We start from the raw sequence: 23,190 nt of genomic DNA, 5'->3' as shown, positions 1-23,190 counted from the left end.
GGACCTTTTCCAAAGTCGCAATCGGGGAACCGATGGATCGCTGTTGAAACGGACTGCCTCACGCGGTATGCCGAATCATGCCCTCTACCGTCATCAACGGCTTGGGATGTGGCAAAGTTTTTTGTCGAGTCCGTCGTTCTTCGACCTGGTGCCCCAGAGGTCCTTATCACTGATCGTGGCACCGCATTTATGTCTCAACTTATCTCACAGATACTGAGCTTAAGCCACACCACCCACCGCAAAACTACCGCATACCACCTGCAAACAAACGGACTGACCGAGCGCCTTAACAAGACCTTGGCTGACATGCTCTCAAAGTAGGTCGACATCGAGCACTGAACCTGGGACGAAGTGTTACCGTACGTAACTTTTGCGTACAACACTGCGGTTCAAGAAACTACCGGATTTTCACCATTTCACCTGGTGCATGGCCGGGAAGTCATTACCATGCTCGACGCTATGCTGCCCCACCAGCCAGACGTCTACACTAACGCCGATGCTCAACTCGTTGCCCAACTCGCGGAAGAAGCCCGACAGTTGGCACGCCTTCACATCCAAGCCCGCCAGGAAGTCGATGCTCACCGACACAACCAAGGCCACCGTGATGTTCAGTTCAATCCTGGTGATCGATTGTGGGTGTGGACTCCAATTCGGCGCTGTGGTCTTAGCGAGATAAGCTACTGAAACGATACTTTGGTCCGTATGAGGTGATTCGCCGTATAGGTGAGTTAAATTACGAAGTGCTGCCGATCGTAACGCAGGCGTCCTGCCGCCCGCCTGCCTCCGAAGTTGTTCACGTAGCTCACCTGAAAGCATACTGTGACTGCTCGGAGCACGTGGCTAACTGTTCGCGCTCTACACATGTTTTTCAGCCTTAATTTTGCCTCTGCGCATCGGGACAATGCGCCTTTCGGGAGGAGAGCAGTTATTGTTCTCCCTTGATTTTGCACTTAACATCATCTTCAACTAGCGTGGTGCCGATCTATGGTAAAGAGGAAGAAGCTTGGCAGGAATCGCTCGTGAGCTCGGCCGCAACGGTTTGGCCTGGCTCCGGCACCTGCTGCTGTGGTCCTGGTCCCCCAGTGTGCCTTCGACCCGCATCGTCTGAACGACCTGTGAGAATATGATGAGGCACTCTAAGGTGACGCGACCAAATGCATATCGCTGGCTATTGTATGTAGCAATTCACACTATTTTTTGTATCCTGCTCAATTGCATAATTAATCGAGGTTAACTAAGCAGCTTTGCAAGCAATGAAGTTAGGCAAATAATTCCATTCAAAAAGTTTTGGAATGGTCTGCTAAATGTCTAATTGAACATTTTCGAACTTTCCATCTATTACTTATTAGTTTTTTTTTTGCTCACTGCAGATTCCCGCGAAATACGAAAAAGTACCACGTCATGCCTGCTTGCACGCGTCGCGATTGCAGTGCTCTCAAATGTTCCGCGCACAAATGAACAGATCATTCAGCTGGGTGTGCTGCCACTTAAAAGGGGACAGGGCAGTGATGAAGGCACTGGCTGTGCAATTCTAACTGGCTGTGTAAAGCTAACTTCGTTGCTTGCAAAGTTGGTTAATTAATTAAGCTAAACTAATTATGCATTTAAGCAGAACGCAAAAAAATAGTGTGACACTCCCCATAGAATAGCTAGCGACATGCATTTGGTTGCGTCATCTTAGAATGCCTCTCGCCATATTTTTAAACCCTGGCTAAAGTTAGCTGGGACACCCTGTGTAGTATTTCATGAATTTTGTTCCAGAACAGCAGAGAAGCAGTGATTTTTTTTTTTATTAGAGCTTGCTCTGGGGAATACATACATCATTAGGCATTGTTGCATGTCATGCCAATATTAAGCACATAAGCAGTCATTTTTGCAGCTGCTTTGTGTACACATTAAAAAGTGCAGTGCCATCATTGTTAAGTGGCCAAACTAGGTTTTATGTTCCAAATGCTGGCTGATTCAGCTGATTTTCAAGTTTAAACTTTTGTTGGACCATACTGTGATGTCCAAATTTGAGGGCTTTAAACATCCACAAGCTCTAAGATAACACTGATTCCATCTTTGTCAACAGGGTTAATTAGTTTTGTAATTTATACATCTTTGGCTGGGTGATAGTTACAGACTACTTCTGAGGCAAAAGACTCGAAGCTGCCTGAAGATAGCAGGGTTTCTGTCCAAGTTTTTGTGCTACAGGTTCTTTGAGAACAGCTTAACAACTTTCAGTGATGACAGCTTGGTTAACAGGCTTGTATGACATATACATTGTGCTGTTTGGCTTGTATACTATACAGATGAGATATTCTTGGTTCTTGTTTACTTCAGTTTTATTGTGTGGCTATTGATCTAGTCATTGCGCTGTATTGTATTGTATTCATATATGCATGCATGTGTGTAAGAACTGTGTGTGTGTTGTGTGTTATCGCGTCACATTTTATGTTGGAAATTAAACTGCTGTGGGGCGTGAAACACAAATTCATTTATTTAATTGTGAGTTCCTGAGCTAAAACAGCAGTGCTGAATGCCAAACAAGCATAGATATAGTTGCAAGGGCTGCTACTTGACTGCTGAAAAAATTGAGTGCATAGTAGCCAAGAGCTTATAGTCCCTTTAAATACATTACACTGTTTGTGTAGCGAGTCTTGACACCATCAAATTGACATGTTTTGTGCATAGTTGATAACTCTGAGTATCCATATAGATTTGCTTAGCACTGTCTTTTTTGAGAGCAGATTGTCATTACTGAAACTCTGATCTCAGGAACCTTGAAGGGAGCTCAGAAGACCAACCACCTCCCAAGCCTAGCCGGGTTCCATCAAAGCGTTTGCAACAGAAGCCAGTGGTTGTCAAGAGAGACCCCGTTCCAGTCACCCAGTATGTCAACAACTGTGAGGGTGTCTATTCTGAACTTGCTGACAATGGTGGTTCCTCCATCATGGCAGAAACAAGTGACCTGGCAGTACGACCGGGTGACATCAAGCGGCACGCAATGCCACACCGGACATTTATTCGAGCTGGTGCTGTTAGCACAACACAGGCAGCATCAGCACAGTGCTCTGATGCAGTGGCATGTAATCGTGTGGTGACCGTGCCTGAAATTGACCCTCCGTCATCATTTGACCTGGTTACGTTTGCAACCACTCTGCTTCCCTCAGACAACAAACCACTAGACAAGAGTATCATGGCCCGTGTGCGCAATGTCCTTCTCGAAAGTGGTCCTCGCGCATTGGCTAATCACCTGACACGACTGGACTTGGATGTGTTGGGACTCAAGGGGGAAAGAGATTTGGGACTTGGGGTTACAGTGGGTCTGGAACTGCTAGCTTTGCCTCAAGGATCGAGGTTCAGGAAGGATCTGCTAGAACGGTGAGTTTATTTTTAGTTCTCTCAATCTGCTGAAATTGCAACCTGTAAGTGAAAGGGAGTGTGGACAACTGCTTGTGAGTGCACTAAATATCCAGGCCGGCTTTTCTATGAATGTAATGCTTACAATAGAAATACGTGAAGTTATTGTTAAATTTATGTGGTGCTAGTTTGTCCAGCTTACAGACATTTAAACTATTCATTTTTTTTTTTTGTAATACAGTCATGCCTCATTATTAAAGTGTCTAACTCATTCCTTTCAGCCTGCAGGAAAAAAGGCAGTTTTGGAGTGGTGCACTTAAAAATATTGCGCAGCTGTAAAATATAAACATTTTGGTGTATTATAGGGTATAAAAATATAGGTGGCTAAAGGAACTCTTTTTCAGGGATTTAAAGAGAAATCAGTGTATTTGGGCCTGTCGAAAATTGGTTTTTGGTTTTTGAGGACAGGAAATGGTGCAGTAATTGTCTCACCCAACCACACTGCAAGGGAAGGGAGGAAGGTGGGAGTGAAAGAAGAAAGAAAGAGGTTCCATAGTGGAGGGCTCCGGAATAATTTCGACCACCTGGGGATCTTTAATGTGCACTGACATCACACAGTACACAGGCGCCTTTGTGTTTTGCCTCCATCGAAAGGCGGCCGCGACGGCCAGGTTTGAACCCGGGAACTCCGGCTCAGTAGCCGAGCGCCCTGACCACTGAGCCACTACGGTGGGTCATGAAGAACAATCTGACTAACAAAATTTGGGTGACTGACTCAAAAAACGGCTGGCAGTTTAGCATTGCCAAGCATGAAATATTATGCAAAACCATGCTTTTTTGCTGGTGAACACCACCCCACATACCTCAAAATGTGATTGAGGTGTCCACTGATGCAGGGAGCCAGTAATACGCCTTTCCTTTCCTCAAAAACTAAGGAGTCTAAACCTTTCCCTGGTTTTGAAAAAAGGAAAGGTGCATAACTGCCTCAGTTTGTAGGTGGACACCACCACCTACTCAAGATGTCCACTGACCCAATGAGCCAGTTACATGTGCACTTGCTACACAGAGGCTTCACACACGCATGAATGCACACACACATGGGACGTTAAACCCTATGAACCAAAGCAGAAATCTGATCCGAGTGCGAACAGTTGGAGACTGAGGAGGGTGCTACCTCCTCTGGAGCAATGTTTGGAAGGTGACTGCCCCCCTTCTCCCCTCTTTTCTGGAGTCCCTGATGTAACCTAACAGGAATGAGCGCAAAAATGGGGCCCATACTCCCCACGGCTCGGGCGATACTACTTTAGGCCTCGCACATAGGTCAGTGCCACATTTACATCGACACCCCAATTTTGAATGGTCATTTTTGTAAAAAAAAAAGATGCCTTTCATAGCCTTACACAGTGACACGGCTGCACCAATCTTTCAAACATGCCTTGCGCACACCCTCGTGCATGCTGGCTAGTGGTCTGGCACAGCAGGGAGCATAAAATGTGTGAGCAAACGTTGCTTTTTATAAACCCAGGCGATAAACTAAGGGTGCGAAAATTACATGAGTAAACACGATATTGGCAGGGGCAAAATTTTTTCTGCGCATTTACTTACAACACCTCACATGCTTAGGATTCCATATTTTCAGACCATATATGAGGCAGCCTTTATTACCCAGAGCAAGACGTGACTATATACTACACAACTAAAGTTGGGCTAGTTGGTGTACTGTGAGAACCGTTTTCCTTGTCCTTGCCATTTTCATGCTAGTAACGATATCAGTGTCCACTGTGCAGATCAGTAGCAACTACTCATCCTCCGGTTCGACAAAATACAAAGATGTGATAGGCTGAGGTGCTTATGCACCATAAAAATGTGCTCATTAATCTAAAAACTCAATGGAAAGAGTGGAAATGCACAAGGCCTGTCAGGGCTTGTGTATTTTTGCTTCATTAATTACTATGCCAATATGAACTGGGCCATAGCATCTCTAAGCTAACATCTTGCTTTCTGTGTTTCCAGTACTGAATGCTTTAAACAGGACACTGAATGCTCTACTGCATTATCTGTGGCCTGTCCTTTTTGTACTACATACTTTTCAGTGCCAAGTTATAAAGCAGGCATGTGTCTCAATTTGCCTTTATAGAATGCACAATATTGCTTAAAGCAGTATATTACAAAAAGAGCTGCAGAAGTGAAAGGTCTTGGCAATTTCTCCTCTTTGAACGCTGCATTCAGCACTTGTTGCCCATTTCTGCAATTATTTGACTTTGGCTGTGGGTGCAAGCAGACAGAAGCAGAGGCATCCATATGACAGTTATCACTGGCACCTTTTTAGCAGCTTTGGCTCACACTGTTGGTCAAAGCAGTGCTAATAAATAGTATATAAAAAGCTTGGAAACTTGTACAATCTAGCTGTTGATTGAAATGGCACTTGAACTGAGTTAGGCGCCTAAAATCACAACGTTTAGTTTATGCAAAAGTGCTGGTATCTCTGGATATCTAAAGAGTGACTGACCAGTTGCTCAACACTGATGAAGAAGTTAAGCTGGAAGATTAGCTGAGCAATGAGTCACTGTGACTGCAGCATTCAATAGTATCTGCTTATGACTGATCAAGCAGAAAATGCACCGTCATTAAAAATTCATTCAGTATGCAGCCTGCCACAATTTCCATGGCCTGTGAGGTGCTTGAAGCTACACTGTGTTTATTATTTGGCACAGATGCAGCTTACTTCAGGTTGCCCAGGTTTTGTAGTTTTGTAGGACTTCAGCTCAACTACACCTTACGCACTGCATAGAAAAAGTTTCTTCTTCATATATTTCTTGTTTTTCATCAAGATTTGTAACTATGAAGGTCTCACTTATGGACAGTCATATTCAGGAACCTAAGTGACCTCCTGAGAGAGAGAGAGAGGAAAAACTTTATTGTGCTGTGGCACTAAGTGTTGAGGATATCCTGTGCCACAGTCACCATGAGGAGATGGTCTGCCAGGTGGTCCGAGGCTAGCTAGGCCACCACGTTGAAGGAGAGGGGTATAGATAATGGGAGGCCGAGGCACGACTGTTTTTATTGACAAAAATGTTAGTCTTGTCTCTAAAGCTTCATTTTTGCCTTAATGTGAGAGTCACCCCTTTCTGTTGTGAAACCTGACAGATAGCCATGTAAATGTGGAGTATTAATTGTGAATTCATGCTCTCTTCTAGGACTGAATGCATAAAATTGTTCGTTGCATCTACGCTGCTGATGTGTGCTGATGATGTGGAGCGTGTGGAGCTGCTAAACAAATGGATTCAGGTTGCCGGTGACACAAAGACAGCTTTAGGCAACCTCTACGGCTTCACAGGAATCATGCAAGGGCTTGCAATGTCACAGGTACCGTGAGGGACGAAGTCCTGTTAATTTTTTCATTCATATATACACTAGCATGAGTGTTCTGCCACTTTGTCATTACCTAAGTCGCATATTTTCACTTTTGCCTCCTGTTCTTTTGATGCATTTCTTGCTACATCTTTTTTTCCAATTTATGCATTAAACCTTCAACAAAGTTACTGCAATATGGTAACTCCACTATTGACATCCTTTCTGTTGTGGCTCAACTTGAAGCTCACAAAAATGTGTGGCCACAACATTTCTCAGGTTGGCTCTCAAGAACTATGCTAATGTCAAGGAGGCAGACTGAACAGTTTGGTAAACATTTTGGCTTTAAAAATGTTTTCTTTCTTTTTCTTTACTACCAACAGTGGTTAAACTATTGACTGTAAAGTTAATTGAAAAGGCACCGAATTTAAGGGTGTTGACATGCTTTTTTTTAGTAATTCTAAGTAATTATAGTTGCGGCTGATGCATTTCTGAGAATGGCAGCACAAGTCCTCAAACATCTGAGCAAATCTTCTCTTGAGATATTCATCTCAGTTGAGGTGATTGCTGGAAGGCACTCTTGCCAGTTGCAAGAAGAAAATATTTTGGTGGAATCAAATTGTGGAACCACTTGAGCTTATGTGTGAGGCAGAACTCCCCCCCCTGGCCCCAAACTACAGTGCAAATGAGGTCGTGTGAAAGCCAGGCACTGTCATGAAGAAGCCAGGATCTTTTTCTTTTTTTTTTTCAGTGCCCTCCGTTGCAGTAAACGTTGCAGAATGTGACTGTAGATTGTGCATTTAGAGTGGTTTAGTGTGGCTATAGCAAGGAAAAGTCCCTTTCGAAGAATGTCCTCCTTGTCACGAGCACAGTACACATCTTATCTGCCTTCAGTGGACTACTTTCCTGCCAACCTACGAAACTGGCACTCAAGAAAAAGTTTTCATGTGCTATGTGAGGAAGGAGCTGAACAGCACTTTGAAAGAACACTCTGCTCAGAATTTTTAGGACTTTCACTTGTTCTAGTAAGTGCATCGCCTGCTTTTAAGACCTGGAAAACATGTACTGTTTTCGCTAAACATTATCAGAGGTCGTAGCAACTACCAGAACATGAATGTCCTGTATTTACTGGCACTGAAATTTACACGTTTCATGTGTTACTGCCGAACAGTGTCGCATTCATAGTTTAGCATGCATAAAAACTGAACAAGGAAAGACACAGGATGAGCTCATAAGCCATCATTATAAGCTTACACAGCTGCCATCTCAGTCACCTGCTCTGATTCTGTCTTCCCCCTAATCATTGTTCTGTATGTTAAACCTTCACTTGTATCACCTTATCAAGTCCTGAACATTACTGCATTTCCACATTTGTGAGCAGTACGGCACAGAATGTGAGATAAATCTGAACTCTGGTGCCGAGTCTTTAAGCCCTGTCTTGCATTGTACCATAGTGTTGATTGTTCTGTCAGTTTATGTGTTGACTCAGTATATTCAGGAGGGAGTGAGGAATGATGCTTTTGCACATCAAGCTTTAGGGCACATGCCCTAAACCAGCCTTGCTAGTGGTCCCAGCACAAAGCTCGCATATCTTCAGTCAAGTGTGCTCGTTTTGTTGCTCATCATGCAGGCGAAGTGGTGGAATAAGCTGTGTGTTCGCTGTTCGTGTGTATAATTCCTGGCAGGGATACTCTATAGCAGTGGTCCTCACTACCTTGTTGCTATGGCGAGGCTTATGGAAACTGGGAAGCATCAAATTCAGCCACATTGTGGTTTTTACTGCGAGGTTTCACCGTGTGACACCATTCTGATGTGCACACTGTATTTGCGCATTTGGAGAACTGCACAGTGTGGCTCATTAGGAAAAACTGCCGCTTGAAAAAAAAAAGAAGAAAAAGCTTTGGTGGTTTTCTGTTGTGGATACTTGCTGTTTCATTGAGAACATTCGAGCTTTTTGGGACATTTTAGAAAGGTGGAGAATGAAGACTTAACAAAGGTCGAGCCCCTTGCTCATGAATCAACAAATTAACTTCTCTTCATCAGGGCAGAAATGAGTCCGCTTAAGCAAGCAGCAATTGGTACCTCTCATTTGAACATCACTTTGATATATCCCCTCTGCACAACTGAGAAACGCAATATGTGCAAAGAAAAAAAGTAAACTGTTCTTGCATAACATTCATTCAATTTTATGTAGCTTTAAAATCATACTCCGTTTTGAATGCATGGCCTCATTGAAATACTACCTTAAGCTTATAAGAAAAGGTGCCTCAAGTGAAATCATCTAAACATGCTGCAAGGCTAGTTTGCTATGCTTTAGTGGAGTCACCTGTGGACCGTATTTCTCAGGTCTCTCGGCTGAAGACCACGTGGCTTGCTCTACGCCAGCGCCACACAGACACAGCACTTGCTTACGAAACCAAGCTGCGACCAGCGCTGAAGAACATGCAGGAATGCAGCAATCCTCAGGCACCCAACACCTGCTTGCCTTACCTTCTGTCCCTGTTGCTCATCCTGGAGCACAACTTTGAAGGGCTGCTTGCAAATCTGGCTTCAGCACCAGCCCAACGCAAGGACTCAAGTTCAGAGCTCCTTCTGCTTCCATGGGAGCATTCAACTGCTGACTATGGCCTTCAGCTGTTGCTTTCACACCTGGAACAGCAGCGGCTGGCGACCCAGCAGATTCCAACATTTCGGCGCAATGGAGAAATTGTCTTTGAGAATGTAAAGCTAGATGACATCATGCTGGATCTATTTCGGACTGAATTTCATCTGCTCTTCCTGTGGGGTGCACGTGGTGCCACTGTGGCATCTTGTGAAAGGCATGCCAAACTGACACAAGTGCTAGCAGCCATGTCAGTGCGCTGTGAGCCTATTGGCACACCTGTGTGATGAGTTTTGGAGCACTGTGATGTGTACGACCGCTGTAATTAAGTCAATGTCTAGAGAAAAAGGTAGCCGCTTGATGTCTTTTTCATTCTTCTTCTGGCGGATTTGAATATGGATCTACTACCTCTACTTGAGAGAGAGTCTAAGAGTGCTGCTAAGAGCAGGTTGTTTTGAGGCGGATTGCCATCAGCTCATATAGGCAGCACATATGAGCCAGTGCACACAAGAGAAGTACATGCATTGTGCAGATGTGTCCTATAGCATTGCTTGTGCGCTGATTACAGTGGAGCATTATTTTCGATGCATCTTTTAGCCACATAATTTTGTATAGCAGGAGCACCATGCAACCAACATGGCAAGATTATAATTGCAAAAGTAGTGCAACAGTATCTGTGCGTGCTGTGGTATCCTGTACACAAAAGCAAAGCTGCAGTTTTTTCAGCTTCACTGTTGTGCACTGGCAAGAGGCAGATTGCTTCTTATTCTGATATTGGATAGTAAAGTGATGGATGTGCTTTGGCACTTATTGTGTGATGTAATTTACAACTCCCTATGTAGATATACAATTTGAATATAGTTTACATTACTAGTACTTTGCTGCTTTGCTTCTTAATTCTGTATTATGGTTACAAGGAAATTTGAGAAGGAATGTGTGGTTTTTACCAGCGAGCAAATGAAGAGAGCCTTGAAATGCAATTTTCAAAGTGAAAGAAACATGTCTTGGGTGTGATAATGCACAATTCAGGAAATTTCCTGCGAGCATACTTCATCTTGAAGAACAAAACGTGAGCATTGACAGCAGTCTAAAAGCTTTTCTTTTTTTTTCCCTTCTGCTTGCTCCTTTGGCCAGCATCATAGTGATGATTCACTAAATACCAATATCTTATTGCTATGCTGCGTATTTCCCTACTCCAGTTCGCCACATCCATCCCGTCTTTAGTTCAAGAGTTGTTCTTGTGCTTCTTTCTGACCAACATGTTCACATACAGTTTCACGGTGATTTACTGACAATGTGTGCGAGTTTTTCAGCAGCAAGTAGTTTGAAATGTGGAGAGGCATTGCCGGTGCTCAACAAATGAGGGCTTAAACTTTCATGTCTGTCTGTGAAGTCTACATTCCACATTACTGAAGTGTTTGGAATATTTGGCTGAGAGACGTGATGGTCATATACTCTAGCCACTCGGCACTTCCAGAGATTCTTTAACTGGAATGGAATGGAATTAATATATGCAGGTAGGTCTTGTAACCTGCATTGTAACTCTTTGCATACTAGTATAACTTGTTTCCGAATCATTGTGCTAAGAATATAAAAATGTGTACACCAGCAAGTACAACCCTTACAATGGGTAATTCTAGTGGACTTGGACACAAAAGTGATGAAATTTTATGTTCCTCTTCATAACAATAGCACCAATGAAAATTCAGTTTGAAAAGTTGGGATAGCCTACATTGTTTTCAATTTCTTACAAGAAAGTTAGTTAGAGGCAACATATATGTGTGCACCTTTTTATTTTATGCAACTCTGACGTGCATTTTGCTTGTCAAAATTAAAAAAAAAACACTCTTTTGCACAACTTTGGTATCGTAATCCATTTTCAGGCTTGTCTACAGTGCTTGAACAATGTTCTGTGGGGTGGAGAGGGCAAAATCTGCAAAGTCTAATACGTGCAAAGTTCAAGGCACAATAATTTCGAGACTTGTATGTCAATGAAGGCTTCACACACACCCAAGCCTGGTATTTTGAACACATCTTTACTCTCTCTGCTCTGCAGTGCACCATGCAAGTGCTTCAGACAAGCCTGGCAATGCCTACAAACAAGTTTACACATTTTTCGGTTTGTCAGCAGTGAGTGGAAAGAGCAGTGTGAAGTGGCACAGTATGAGAGCAGATACGAGGCGGTGAAATGAGTTCTCCCATTGTGGTTGGTTGTGTGCATGGGCAGTCATGTCTTTGAACTGATACTTATTACTGGTGATATGACCACAAGACGGCACTGTCCCAGTATTGCAGCATCAAGTAAATCAATGTCCCTGAAATGCTGCCCATGGCCTGCTGTTCCCTACTGCCTGTACCTTGCGTTACGAAGCTACTTGCATTGCTTCTGCATTTATGTGTTTGAGAAGTATTTATGCAAAATTTTCCATGCCAAGATGCTGCAGTAGCTTTTAATGTCAAGCATTGCATGTGGCTTCTTATATTTTCTTCAGTTTGTGTCTCTTCTAGGTCACTTTCAACTTGGAAAAATGATTTTGTATAGAATGCTACTGCACACTTAGCTAGTAAGGCGAGAGAGCCTCTCTAGCCATTCTGTGTAATTTGTAGAATTTGTTATCCTTCAGCAGTTCCCTGCAGAAGAGACCACCAACAAAGAATGTCATGTGAAAACCATGCCTTACATATGAACAGAATGGCAAGTGCTGTAAGCCTTCTGCTGAAACTGTGAAATAGCATTATTGGGAATACAAGTGCAATGTGCACTATGTGGGTTCTATTCGTTATGTAATGTTTGCTCTATTTATTATACATTGGTTACAAGTGCTATGCAGCCAGTTCCTATGATGTACTACACAGTCGCTACTTACGTCACTGGTAGAGGGCTCAAGAGGCATGCAGTGCTAGACTTTTTCCCTGAGATTCACGATTTTCACAACTGGCTAATTCAGTGGCAATATGTTGTGCAATGCAGTATATTTCCCTGTCTTCTAGATACATAACAGAGACTTTTGGGATCTACTATTATATGTATTCTATAATAAGTCACAACTGCAGAGCGATGGATCTATCACCTGCAATATGCGGCTGGAGATGGATTATGCAAAACCTTGGGTGAATTAGTGGCAACTTGAAACCAAGGTTCTGCAGTTTTCTTTATACACTTGCTGCTGCTACTGTGCATATTTTATAATTCTGCCGCAGAGAGATCTAGGTTGATGCATAGGAAGAACACACACCTTAATGCTCTCGGTGAATGTGCACCTTGGCACCTCTAGTGCTGTGAAAAGTACTTTAGTACTGCAAGTCCAGTTCATGTTGGCAGCTTCCAAGACTTTCGCATCTGGTGTGGTGTCGCTAGAGGTACTGCAGTCAATGCTTGACAATTCCAATGCAAAAGGAATGAAATTTTGCTTGAATTATATGGAGATCGAATTAAAGTGAGCCTTCTTTTAATGCACTTAGTGTTGATGGTACTAAATCGTGTGATTAAACCGGATGTTTGAATTAAGTAACTATGGTTTAACAAGAGTCCACTGTATATTACAAAGTTTGAGAATTCGCAAGTGCATGCCTGAGTGTTGCAGAACTGTCATAAAGGATTATTCTCTTTCAGGCTCATGCAATTTTTATGGCGGCTGAAGAACTCGTGGAAAGCTTTCTACTGTACAGTCTTTTAGACAAGCGTTATGAAAGGGACAAAATTTGCATTGTGATGTATGCTTTCATTCTCTGTGGGCAGATTTGCATGTTACAGTTTAGCTACTTCATACAGAAAGAAAGATGGAGGCTAGCATGTGCTGTAAACCACGTTGACCATGTTTGATGTTCCAGAGAGCGTTGTGCTTTGTGAGGAGCTCCAACTGTTCTAGTCACAAATCAGTAATGTGCCACCTTGTTGAGTGCACATGTTCAAGCAAGTGGATCCTATGTATAAAGTATAAAGCTGAGCAAATTTTCTACTGTCTGAGAGTCTCTTTGTCATATACTGCTGACATAAAAGCAGGAACTCATCTGCACATACAAAGTCACTTGGGCATCACTTGGCGTTCAAGTAAAGTGACGAGCACAACATAAATACAAGTGTAAAGTTTTTCACTTGCAAATATCACAAAAATCCAGGTTTTGAAAAGGCTTTGCCTGCAGCAAAACAAATTAAAAAAAAAAGCGAATCTTTGCCGCAACCTGTAAATCAGGTCAACAGTGATAGCTGGCCTGTCATCCATTCCTCAATGTCTAGACCTTTGGAACATGCTAGAGAGCCAGATTATAACACCAATATTCCAGTGCATTAGTGCACATGCAGCGGTTGATTAATATATACACTTCACGTGATCTTTTACTCGGAAACATGGATCACACTAGCTAAATCACTAAAGCTGAATGCAGAAAAGTGAAGGACTGTGTTCTGTTTGTCGGTGGTCCTTATATTTGATTCTCGCTGAATTACGAGCTTGAGAAATTTCACATTTCTGAGAGCTAACAAGCATGCCGAGGCTATATTGTGGGCTTGAGTAGCCTACTGTTTCTCCAAAGTTAACGGAATGTACCAAATCACCATTGCTACTTGGGTTGAGTAGTCCAGAACCACGCGCCATGCTGAGGGTGCTGTGCAACTAAGCCCGGCTTCCCAAAATAGCTGTGCTGCCAATCCTACACATGTTCATAGATTCAGTTGTAGACAGCTGCTTATATATACATACGTAGATAAAAAAAAATGTACTTAGTAAATGTAGGAACACTGTTCGAGGCACAGCATTCCTCTTGACTACTTCGCTAATCTTACTTTGCATAGAGGGCAGAGGCTACACATCTATCACAACCTCCTTTGTCATCACTGCATTACCTCGAATTTGGAGATGAAAAGCTTAGCTGCATAACTTGGAATAGATCTCATAGTCTATGATAGTGTTGTGATTACAAGACCAAAGATGAACATTTCATGCATACCAGTGGTGAAGGAATTCTGCTGCTGAGCACAAATTCATACCGTACAAATTCATATAAATTCATGCAGCAAAATGCAAAAACACCCAAGTTTCGAGATTTTTGCATAGGCAGTTGAACTTCGGTCTTCCATTATAGCACACCTAGCAGGCCAGGTGTAGCTTCAGCATTTGGTTGAATGGAAGTGTGAAGAGGAGCTCAAATATATTAAAGTTCTCAAGGCTTGCAAAACTACCACTCCAAATAATAGTGCAATTAAAGCAAACTAATATTTCTCAGGGAAGTATTGGCATGAGTAGAAATATTGATCAATGATTAAACACCTTCAAGAGGGAGTGCTTTTGAGAGCATAGTAGGATGTTGCTACCAGCATGTTGCCACCATATCACTGCACATCTATTTTCACAATTTTGTTTACACTACACTTATTTCTTTCCCTACCATGATAGAAGCATTTATTTCTTACTACAGTCTACAGCCAAATAATTTTTTCATTTCAGATGGTAGCCCATTTTTAGAATATTCATCAAAAATTTAAGAAATATGTTGAATATAACATCTCTTCACTGCATTCAGTAAAAAAAAAAAAAATGTGCTTCAGAAAAAACTTGTAAAAAAATGACAATCTATAAAATGCCGAAATTTCATGAAATGTATAATAGCAGGGTTTTACTAAATTTTGTGCCAAAGCGATATGGCTGTGAGACACATCTTAGAGGAGAGCTCCACACTACCTTCAATCACTAGGGGCTCACTAATGCTTATAAGAGACATTGAGGACAAACAACTTTGCCTATACAAACAGATTTATTTTATGTATTTATTTCAAAATAGTGCAGCCCTATGCAGGGGCTATAGCAGAAGTGGGCTACATAAAATATATTGCAATATACAATTTCACGCACCAAGTGCACATGGCAAAAATAAAATATAAACACAGTACCTCTGCATGTCACAACTCGATTGCAGACACGAAATCAGAAAGCGATAATGATCAAATGTTGCCATGTAGAGTTCCAACTCTCTACAGTACGCGGAAATAAGCTGTATTTGAAAGTGTTAGTATGTGCAAAAAAAAAGGTTGGATATTAAGATTGTGATGGCTCCTAGTTGCAGATGATTGTGAAAATGGGATATGGTTAGCATCTGTGAGGCAGCAAGCAGAATGCACTATAGAGTGGACAAGCTTTAAGGAGCCAGTTTTCCGGTGGGATGATAGTGGTGGTGTAACACTTTTATTAAAGCAGCCTTTATATCAGGCATTTAACAGGTACTGGGCTAAGGTGACGAGGGTGCATTGCAGGTTCAGGTCCCAGGAGGCGAGCCAGATGGGCCACGATGGGGGTGGGGGAAAGTATAGGCAGGGGACTGGAAGGCCGAATGGAACTGTGTAAGGCAGTGTTCTATATCTGCATATGTGTGCGGACAGTTTGAGCAGTGAGGTGTGGAAGTGTACCAGTACTATGAAGTTTGGCTGGTCTATGAAGGAGATTAAATTTTATTCGGTGAAAAATGCGAGCTTCACGAATCGATAAGGTCGGGTGTGGCAGTGGTAATTCAGCTAAGCCAATTTTTGCTGTGTGTAGTATTCGTGGACAGCGAGTCTGTAAGCCCACATTGCGTGCACCATGGGGGGGGGGCTCGTTCGCAAGATCCCCGGCCCCGGTGTATAGTATTGCAGGCAAGCTGATGAGCTAGCTCATTGCCGGGAATCCCCATGTGACCAGGGATCCACCGAAGGGTTACCGGTCTTGGACTCAATGCTGCGAGTGCGGCATCTAAGGCTGACTGGGTAGGGAAGGGGAGGGCTCTTTCATGAAAAGCACAGAGCTGCCTGCGAGTCTGTATAGACTACGCATGTGGGTGCAGGGGGCAGGGTGGTGAAGTCTGTGATGGTATCGGTGATCCCGTGTATTTCTAGGGTGAGAGTGGAGGGTGGGGACTTGTATGGGCCAGTTATGTGAGTGTTGGCTGTAGAGAGGGAAGGGCGGAGGAAGATGGCTGCTGTGGAGCCCGCTGTTTCCGTGAGGCAGGTGTCAGTTTAAGCCACCGCCGCAGTGTCCAGTACTCTTGGTCTAAGTTTAGTCACCGTGGCACTTAAAAAAAAAAAAGGCCCCCTCCCCCCTGGTCCTACTAATCAAATGCTGACCAATTTCCACAGAGCCATTTCGAACTACTACTTTCATGATCACATATAAAGCTTTATTAATGTGAATCATCTTCCAGTGTATCACACCCAACAGTGTAAGCAATAGTTATAACAGAATGCGTGCTTGGACTGGGATACTCGAAGAGCAAAACTGGAAAAAATTGTGCAGTGTTCACTATTATGTACTTAGCTATGCATTTTAACATTGAAGTATCCACCTGTACAAGAAAGCACACGGTCTTGACAGCCCGACATGAACATCAAGTTCAGTAAAATGGCACACCACTAACATTGACAACTAGTGATGGATCGTCAATTGCCAAGGTGAAAAAGGTGTTGCTCGGTTGAGAATTCCAACTACAGCATACCCAGATATGTACTGAAAGTCCATTTCTTGTTTTAATTTTACTTTTCTTTACTGCACAGTACAAAAAACAAAATGAACACGAGTGCAACATATACAACACTGCTGTTCCAGCAGCGTGCACACTAAGTGCCAACGTTTTTAGCTTCTCGGCAGAGAATGATAGCCTATATTGAGGCCTAATATTCAGCCACCACTGGAGCAATCTTTGACAGGGAATAAATCAGTAGCACTAGCAGTAGCTGCTGTGTGGTACTCTCACCAAACTTATTCCTAGTTTTGTTGGCTTGCAATATACTGCTGCGTACAAGTTGAGTCCGAATAGAATTCCCCATTCTCAACAAACTTACTTTTACCTTGTTGGCTGCACTTAATTGTGAGCAAAAAATATGCACACTTTACTAAAGTTCTCAACTCTCCTTACCACGCCTATTCATATCGTTCAATTTGAATGATTGCACAAAATGACCATTTTGCTTGATCATGGCCACTTCTGAACAAGTCATGTTATCCAGTATGTTGCAAAAGAGCTGTACTTCAGTTTCGAATGTGATTTTTTTTATCAGCCATTTGAGGAAGTATTTTTAAACTTCCAGCAAAGCCTGTCAATGCAGAGCAATCATAATGAGCATGGCGTCCAAGGTAGCATCCTTGCCTCGTGCTGGTGCTGTTCAGCAACGGCGGTGTTCTTGCAGTTCTGCAGCATTGACACTTGGCTTTGCAGATGCATGCAACAGACTTTTGTGAAAAGTTGACGTCTATTTGTCCGATTCCATCGGATTGAAATAAGTGTTCGGCCCAGTGCGGACTATCGACAGGTGCTTGTCTGCAACTTTCCTTGTCACCATTGCAGACGAAATTCGCTGTTTTCTGGGCCTCCCTGCATAGATGTTCTGATCGATTCTGTGCCACTGGCAGTGTAACAGATCTAGTTTTCGCCAAGAGGGCCTGGGATTGACCTTGGCACTGAACTGCAGAGTAGCTCTAAATGCTTTGTGTTGATTACTGATCGGAAAGTTTAGCATGAAGAGTTCTTTAATTTTTGTTGACTCGTTTATGGCATAGCAGCGCACAAAACATATACAGTCGCCGACCGATTTTTCGGTCTCGAAGGGACCCGAAAAATGGTCCGAATAATCAAACAGTCCAAAAAATCTGTGAAGTACAAAAAATTCACTTTATTGAGATGAAATTGGCTTAAAAATGTCACCGATTTTACCTCGCAGCAAATTTCTCTTGCTGGCGACGATTTACGCCTATATCTGCGCCAAAGTTGTGCTTCCACTGTACACGCTAGACAGCAAGGTCACCGCATTTAGTTGGAATACTTCCCATGCCATGTTGTCCACAACCCGATTGTGCACCACACCGCTTGTCAAACACACGCAAAGATAAGGCACTTTTCGCTCAAAGCGGCGGAACCGCCGGACGCAATCGCAAAACAGCGAACGGATGTAACTTCGTGAAGACTAAGCACCACTCGGTCGACGCGGTCAGAGAAACCAAAGTGATGAAATGGCGAACGTGTGAGACCCGCCGCGGTGGCTCAGCGGTTAGGGCACTCGGCTACTGATCCGGAGTACCCGGGTTGGAACCCGACCGCGGTGGCCGCGTTTCGACAGAGGTGAAACGAAAACGCGCCCGTGTGCTGTGCGATGTCTGCGCACGTTAAAGATCGCCAGGTGGTCGAAATTATTCCGGAGCCCTCCATTACGGCACCTCTTTCTTCTCTCAGTCCCTTCTTTATCCCTTCCCGCCGAGATGTGAGATAGCTCCTGCACAATTTCCTTCCCCCCACAACCAATTTTCAACGTATGGGACAAGCGATAACCACCCACGACAACGGCGGCGACAAAAGCAAGTTGACGGCAATGACAATCCGGCTGCCACCTCGAGTTGTCAGAGATCGCAGGTACCTCTACTGGCAACAATGAGGTACCAAAAATATGTCAAGCCAATCCAACTGCAGCGTAAATCCACCTCAATCCAAGGTGGCGCCTTTTGCGCCGACGAAAAGCGGATTTTGGCCCGCACCCGCAGGCGACTGAAATTCGTCCGAAAAATCGAACTTTCAAACTTTTAAAGTCCGAAATATCCGTCGCGAATATGTATGTGCTTCTATGGGGTGACTGACGGTGCGTCATCGAGGTCCGAAATATCCTACAAGTCCGAATTACCCGTCGGCTACTGTATCTTACATTTTTTATTCTCCTATTTTCTGAATGAATATATTTTACAATTTTGTGAATTTTTGTCTCTCTCAAATATTGCCAATGAATTTTTTTTTTTTGCTCATAATCAATACACATCCTGTTCTCTTCTTTGTCATCATAAAGCGAGCTCTTCTATATAAACTGAAACTGCCTGTTTTTCCTGCGGTAAGGAAAGAGTTGAGCAATTACTTCAAACAACAAAGTTCTGACTGTTCCTCCAATGAGCAAGCACACCATTGAAGTAGCAAGTGAACACACGAAAAGAAAACACACATCCTTTTCACAAATCAACACAAACAGTATATTTTACTGCTTCATTTTTTCACCTTGCTTCTTTTTCTCTAGAGCTTTTTCTCTTGCCTGTGGAAAAAAGGAATAAAAAAAAAAGCTGTGGTTATAAGGTAAGAGTTAAAAGGACTGATGAAAAACCATCAAATGTGTACACCATGAGACAGAACCTTTGGGTGCTCTTCCAATAAAATAATGCCACCGTGGCAAAACTAAAAGTACAGTGCAACAGGCAAAGATCTGACATCAAAATGTGATAGCATTTATGGGCTCATAGTGGGGGCTTGCATTCACACAAAACTAAAGTAAGAGAGCAGAGTGCTAGCATTTGTCAAGAACATGTAACCCTTGGAATACAACAGTCACGGTAGCATTCCATAGCTCGCCTTCAAGCATCACATTTTCTTGTGATGCCCGATTCTCATTACCAGTTTCTTAACAGTGTCTATGTGCTACCTTTACACAACCTTATGTTTCATGTCCTCCTTTGAGCCAAACTCCTCCTAAGCATGTTAAGGCTATCTGAATTAATGGTCACCAGGACACCTAAATGACATATGCATGCTTAAATTACACACTATCATGAAAAGTGACGTCTTTGATGTACAAAAAGCAAAAAAAATCAAGGTTTTTAGGTTATGCTTCACAAGATAGTTCACTTTCCTAAAATAAGACAAGAAAGGGTCGCTAAACAGCCAATAAACCACCAGCTGTCAAGCTTACAGTAAGCTACTGATGCACCAATAATAAATTAATAGCGACAATACCAACAAGAAACGAGTACTAGAATTTCATTCTTATGTAGTGAAGCTGATGTTCCACCACAAGAGTCTTACTACTATGGCATCAATACAGCTGGAACCAGCTCTTTTCTTCCTGTATTCTTTTGGTAAAAAAAAATGCAAACATTATGCAACTTAAAGAAGAGCGATATAGCCACAAGATAACAGCATCAAAATGTTTTTCTGTTGAATGCCAGTGCTCCGAGATGCAAGCTGCAACAGAGAAGCAACTTGACACAAAATAGGCCCTCATATCTGGAAAAAAAAAAAAAAGTGCGGCCCTTACACGCGTTTTACGATATATCTGAGAGCAATTTTTGTTCCTGTGTTTTGTTGTTCCTGGATGGTAAGAGACACGCGACAGCGGTAGAAGAGGCTTCTGCTGTTTGAACAGACAAAACAGCATACAACTCGATGCGCCTTATTGCCTCACATGACGTTTTGCGGTTCGGCGGTGAACTGATGTAAAGTTATAGGTTGTTTGACATATGTTTGTGAAAATCAAACTCGAAACTATGAGGCAGGAAACGGGATTCAGTAGATTAGTTCCAGCAATTTAGTATGTCTGGTAATAAAGGAAAAATTACTTACTGGCATCGACCCAAACGCAGCCATACGGCTACACCGAACCAGGACGATTTTTTTTTTCAACTGCAAAGTTTCTGTGGAAGCTGTACAGCTTGCCTTTATAGCTGTATGGCTTCGCTTGGGTGATGCCAATGAGTAATTACTCCCTTATTACAAATTTAGTCCACCTTGGAGAATTCCTTTAAAACATTTCACCAGCACTGGTATGTCTGGCATTCAAGACACTTTGCTTTCTTCAGCAAAAAAAAAAAAAAAAGGTCCAACTCAACGAGAATGAGAAACTAGAGAATTTTACACCTCTATTCTAAAAAACGAAGAACTTCTTATTTCACCGAAATTCATAGTAATAAGAGCCTTAACGTTTCTGTAGCGTGCCTTGCTCATGTTTCGAGCCTGAGCCGGGCCCGCACACTTGGCGGGCGGGGCCGGGTTGGTAAAAGTTTGCTCAGGCTCGGGCTGGGCCCAAGCATGTACTATTAGAGAAAGTGGGCCGAGCTGAGGCTGGTAAAGGAAGAGGGTTTTGGGACCCGGCCAGTAATTGCGGCCCATGCAGTGTTCTAGTTCACATAACTCAATCATTTCTGAACTAGGCATAGTCAGCTACAAAGCAGTAACAACAGACTGCATTTACTAACAATATAAAAAGAAGCACCTGCATCAGATTTTTTACTGCTTAGATCTTCCACAACCCAAGATTACAAAGTCGGCTGTGCACCTCTCTCGCCAATTATTAGCTTACTGAAAGAAGCAAGACTGCTCACGCACCTATCACTCTCCTTGAGACCTTGAACTCATACACAACCCATATTTGGCCACAACTGCAACCTTGTTCTTCATAATAGAAGCAGCACGAACGATGAAGTGTCCCCATTCACATTTAAGCTTTGCTTAAGCCTGCCACGTACACACCTTTTCCACAAGGGGGACCAGCTTCTTCTCTTCTGACAAAATTTTCAGGATCTCCATGATTAGTGGTAAGTAATTATGCTTCCTCCTGATGTTTTCCACCTGCACAGATGCACGAGGACAAAGCAAAGTGAAACAACACATGAGCAACACACACATGTGGCACATGCATTTGCACGGCCACGAGTTTTATTGAGAATACTTTATTCAGATTTCCAAGTACACTTCTGTTCTTGGAACTCAACACCGTTTCAGCAGTCAAAGTTAAACACATATAACTTGCTCTGCATCAGAGTAAGCATCACGACATGTTTAAACTTAAGGTGCGAAAACATAGTGTCTCTAGCAAGCTCCTTTTTTCCTAATGTTTCAAGGTTCTGCCAAACTATCTCGGTTCAATTTCCCCATAGAATGAACAGCTAGAAAAATGTAGAGACTGAGAATAATGGAACATACACACAAATCACTCCCAATAAAAAACTGTTCAGAAACTGCAAATGATGCACTGAGAAGAGATTTGGTTTTGCAGATCAGAGGGAGTCACAAGCTGCAAGTCATCATGCAACCAGCACTTCTCTCTTCCAGAATATTAATTAGATTGGCTACCTTCTTTTCATCTTTAGAGCAGCCAATGTTTCTAGCTTTTCCTTCATCACAGCTCCTCTCTGAAGGTACCACAAATGCTATGGAGAAATTGAACCATTCCGTTTGCAATTTCTACTTTGGCCATTCTACCTGCTGCTGACACATTGTCACCAGAGATTCTTCTTTCAGGTTCTAAACAAGGCACACTTTGTTCACCGAGAAGCTCCTTTCAACAGTAACTTTGCCATGGGAAAAGCATAGGATGTCTTTCACTAAACAAAGTCGCTCTCTGTGATCTTGTGAACATAGCTCGAACCACACGGCAGTCAGCCTGTGTTCCTTTCTGTCAAAATGTTTCAATTTTGCTTCTGCACAGCTGAGTGAGCCTAACTAGATTTCTGAATGATGGGCCTGCTCTGCTTCACGGCCCGTCTATCATCTACTGCGTTCTGAAAGCACAAGTGCCATAGTCAGCACTGAGCCCGTTTTTACTGATGTTGGGCTTGGTGTCTTTGGGCCATGACAGGTCGCATCCTGTCGGACCAAATGTGGTGAGGCCAAAAGCAAATTTTAGGCTATACTCTTCACTTGCATGAGAGTCTGCAGCAGTGCATATCGAGGTGATCGAGTCAACAGATAGTACCTCAAGTTGCATACTTGCTCTCTAGAGATTCTCTCCCATAAGAGACCCTGCAAAGCAACCGACAGCGAAACAAATTTTGTAGGAGTTTGCCCTGAGCTACAACTGAAGAACAAAGGTACAGACACCGACAACGTGGAGAAGTTCATTACTGTTGAGTGTTCAACTCTCTTCATGTTTCGCAAGAGCGGCGAGCTAGGCAAAGAATAGTGATCGTCACCAATATCATTTCAGGCTCAATGCTTCTTGAACACACTCATGTCATCTCACTCATGTGGCCTTCAGTCACATTCTTGGCAGAAGTTTCATGCATAATAAATGCAGGACCTCTGGCTCCCATTTCAACAGATGCAGAGTGCTGAGACACCCTTCCCTTACAATGCTCTTGACCCAGAAAGCTGTAGAAAACACACTGTCACCAGATGTCTTCAAT

The 23,190-nt window shown here is 43.0% G+C and overlaps 2 protein-coding genes across 3 annotated transcripts in view; one reads left to right on the top strand and one right to left on the bottom strand.

Annotated features, from left to right (window-relative positions):
* Window positions 1-13,254, top strand: part of LOC144115067 (breast cancer anti-estrogen resistance protein 3 homolog) — a 172,161-nt gene extending 158,907 nt beyond the window's left edge. For both annotated transcript variants that reach the window (XM_077649207.1, XM_077649208.1), the window contains 3 exons: window positions 2,761-3,366; window positions 6,543-6,711; window positions 9,043-13,254. In XM_077649207.1, the coding sequence (XP_077505333.1) occupies window positions 2,761-3,366; window positions 6,543-6,711; window positions 9,043-9,585 (1,318 nt within the window). In that variant the 3' untranslated portion in view covers window positions 9,586-13,254. The remainder of the gene's footprint in view (window positions 1-2,760; window positions 3,367-6,542; window positions 6,712-9,042) is intronic.
* Window positions 13,255-19,245: 5,991 nt separating this feature from the next.
* The window catches only part of Uch-L5 (ubiquitin carboxy-terminal hydrolase L5), a 29,894-nt gene continuing 25,949 nt past the window's right edge, over window positions 19,246-23,190 (bottom strand). Inside the window, exons 10-11 of the mRNA XM_077649202.1 lie at window positions 21,536-21,634; window positions 19,246-19,328 (exon numbers count right to left, since the gene is read on the bottom strand). Coding sequence (XP_077505328.1) covers window positions 19,275-19,328; window positions 21,536-21,634 — 153 coding nt within the window. The 3' untranslated portion in view covers window positions 19,246-19,274. The remainder of the gene's footprint in view (window positions 19,329-21,535; window positions 21,635-23,190) is intronic.

Source organism: Amblyomma americanum, chromosome 1 (genome assembly GCF_052857255.1).
Source record: "Amblyomma americanum isolate KBUSLIRL-KWMA chromosome 1, ASM5285725v1, whole genome shotgun sequence".
Taxonomy (NCBI): Eukaryota; Metazoa; Arthropoda; class Arachnida; order Ixodida; family Ixodidae; genus Amblyomma; species Amblyomma americanum.
The sequence above is the reverse complement of the archived record's forward strand: the minus strand, read 5'-3'. Positions and strand labels throughout refer to the sequence as shown.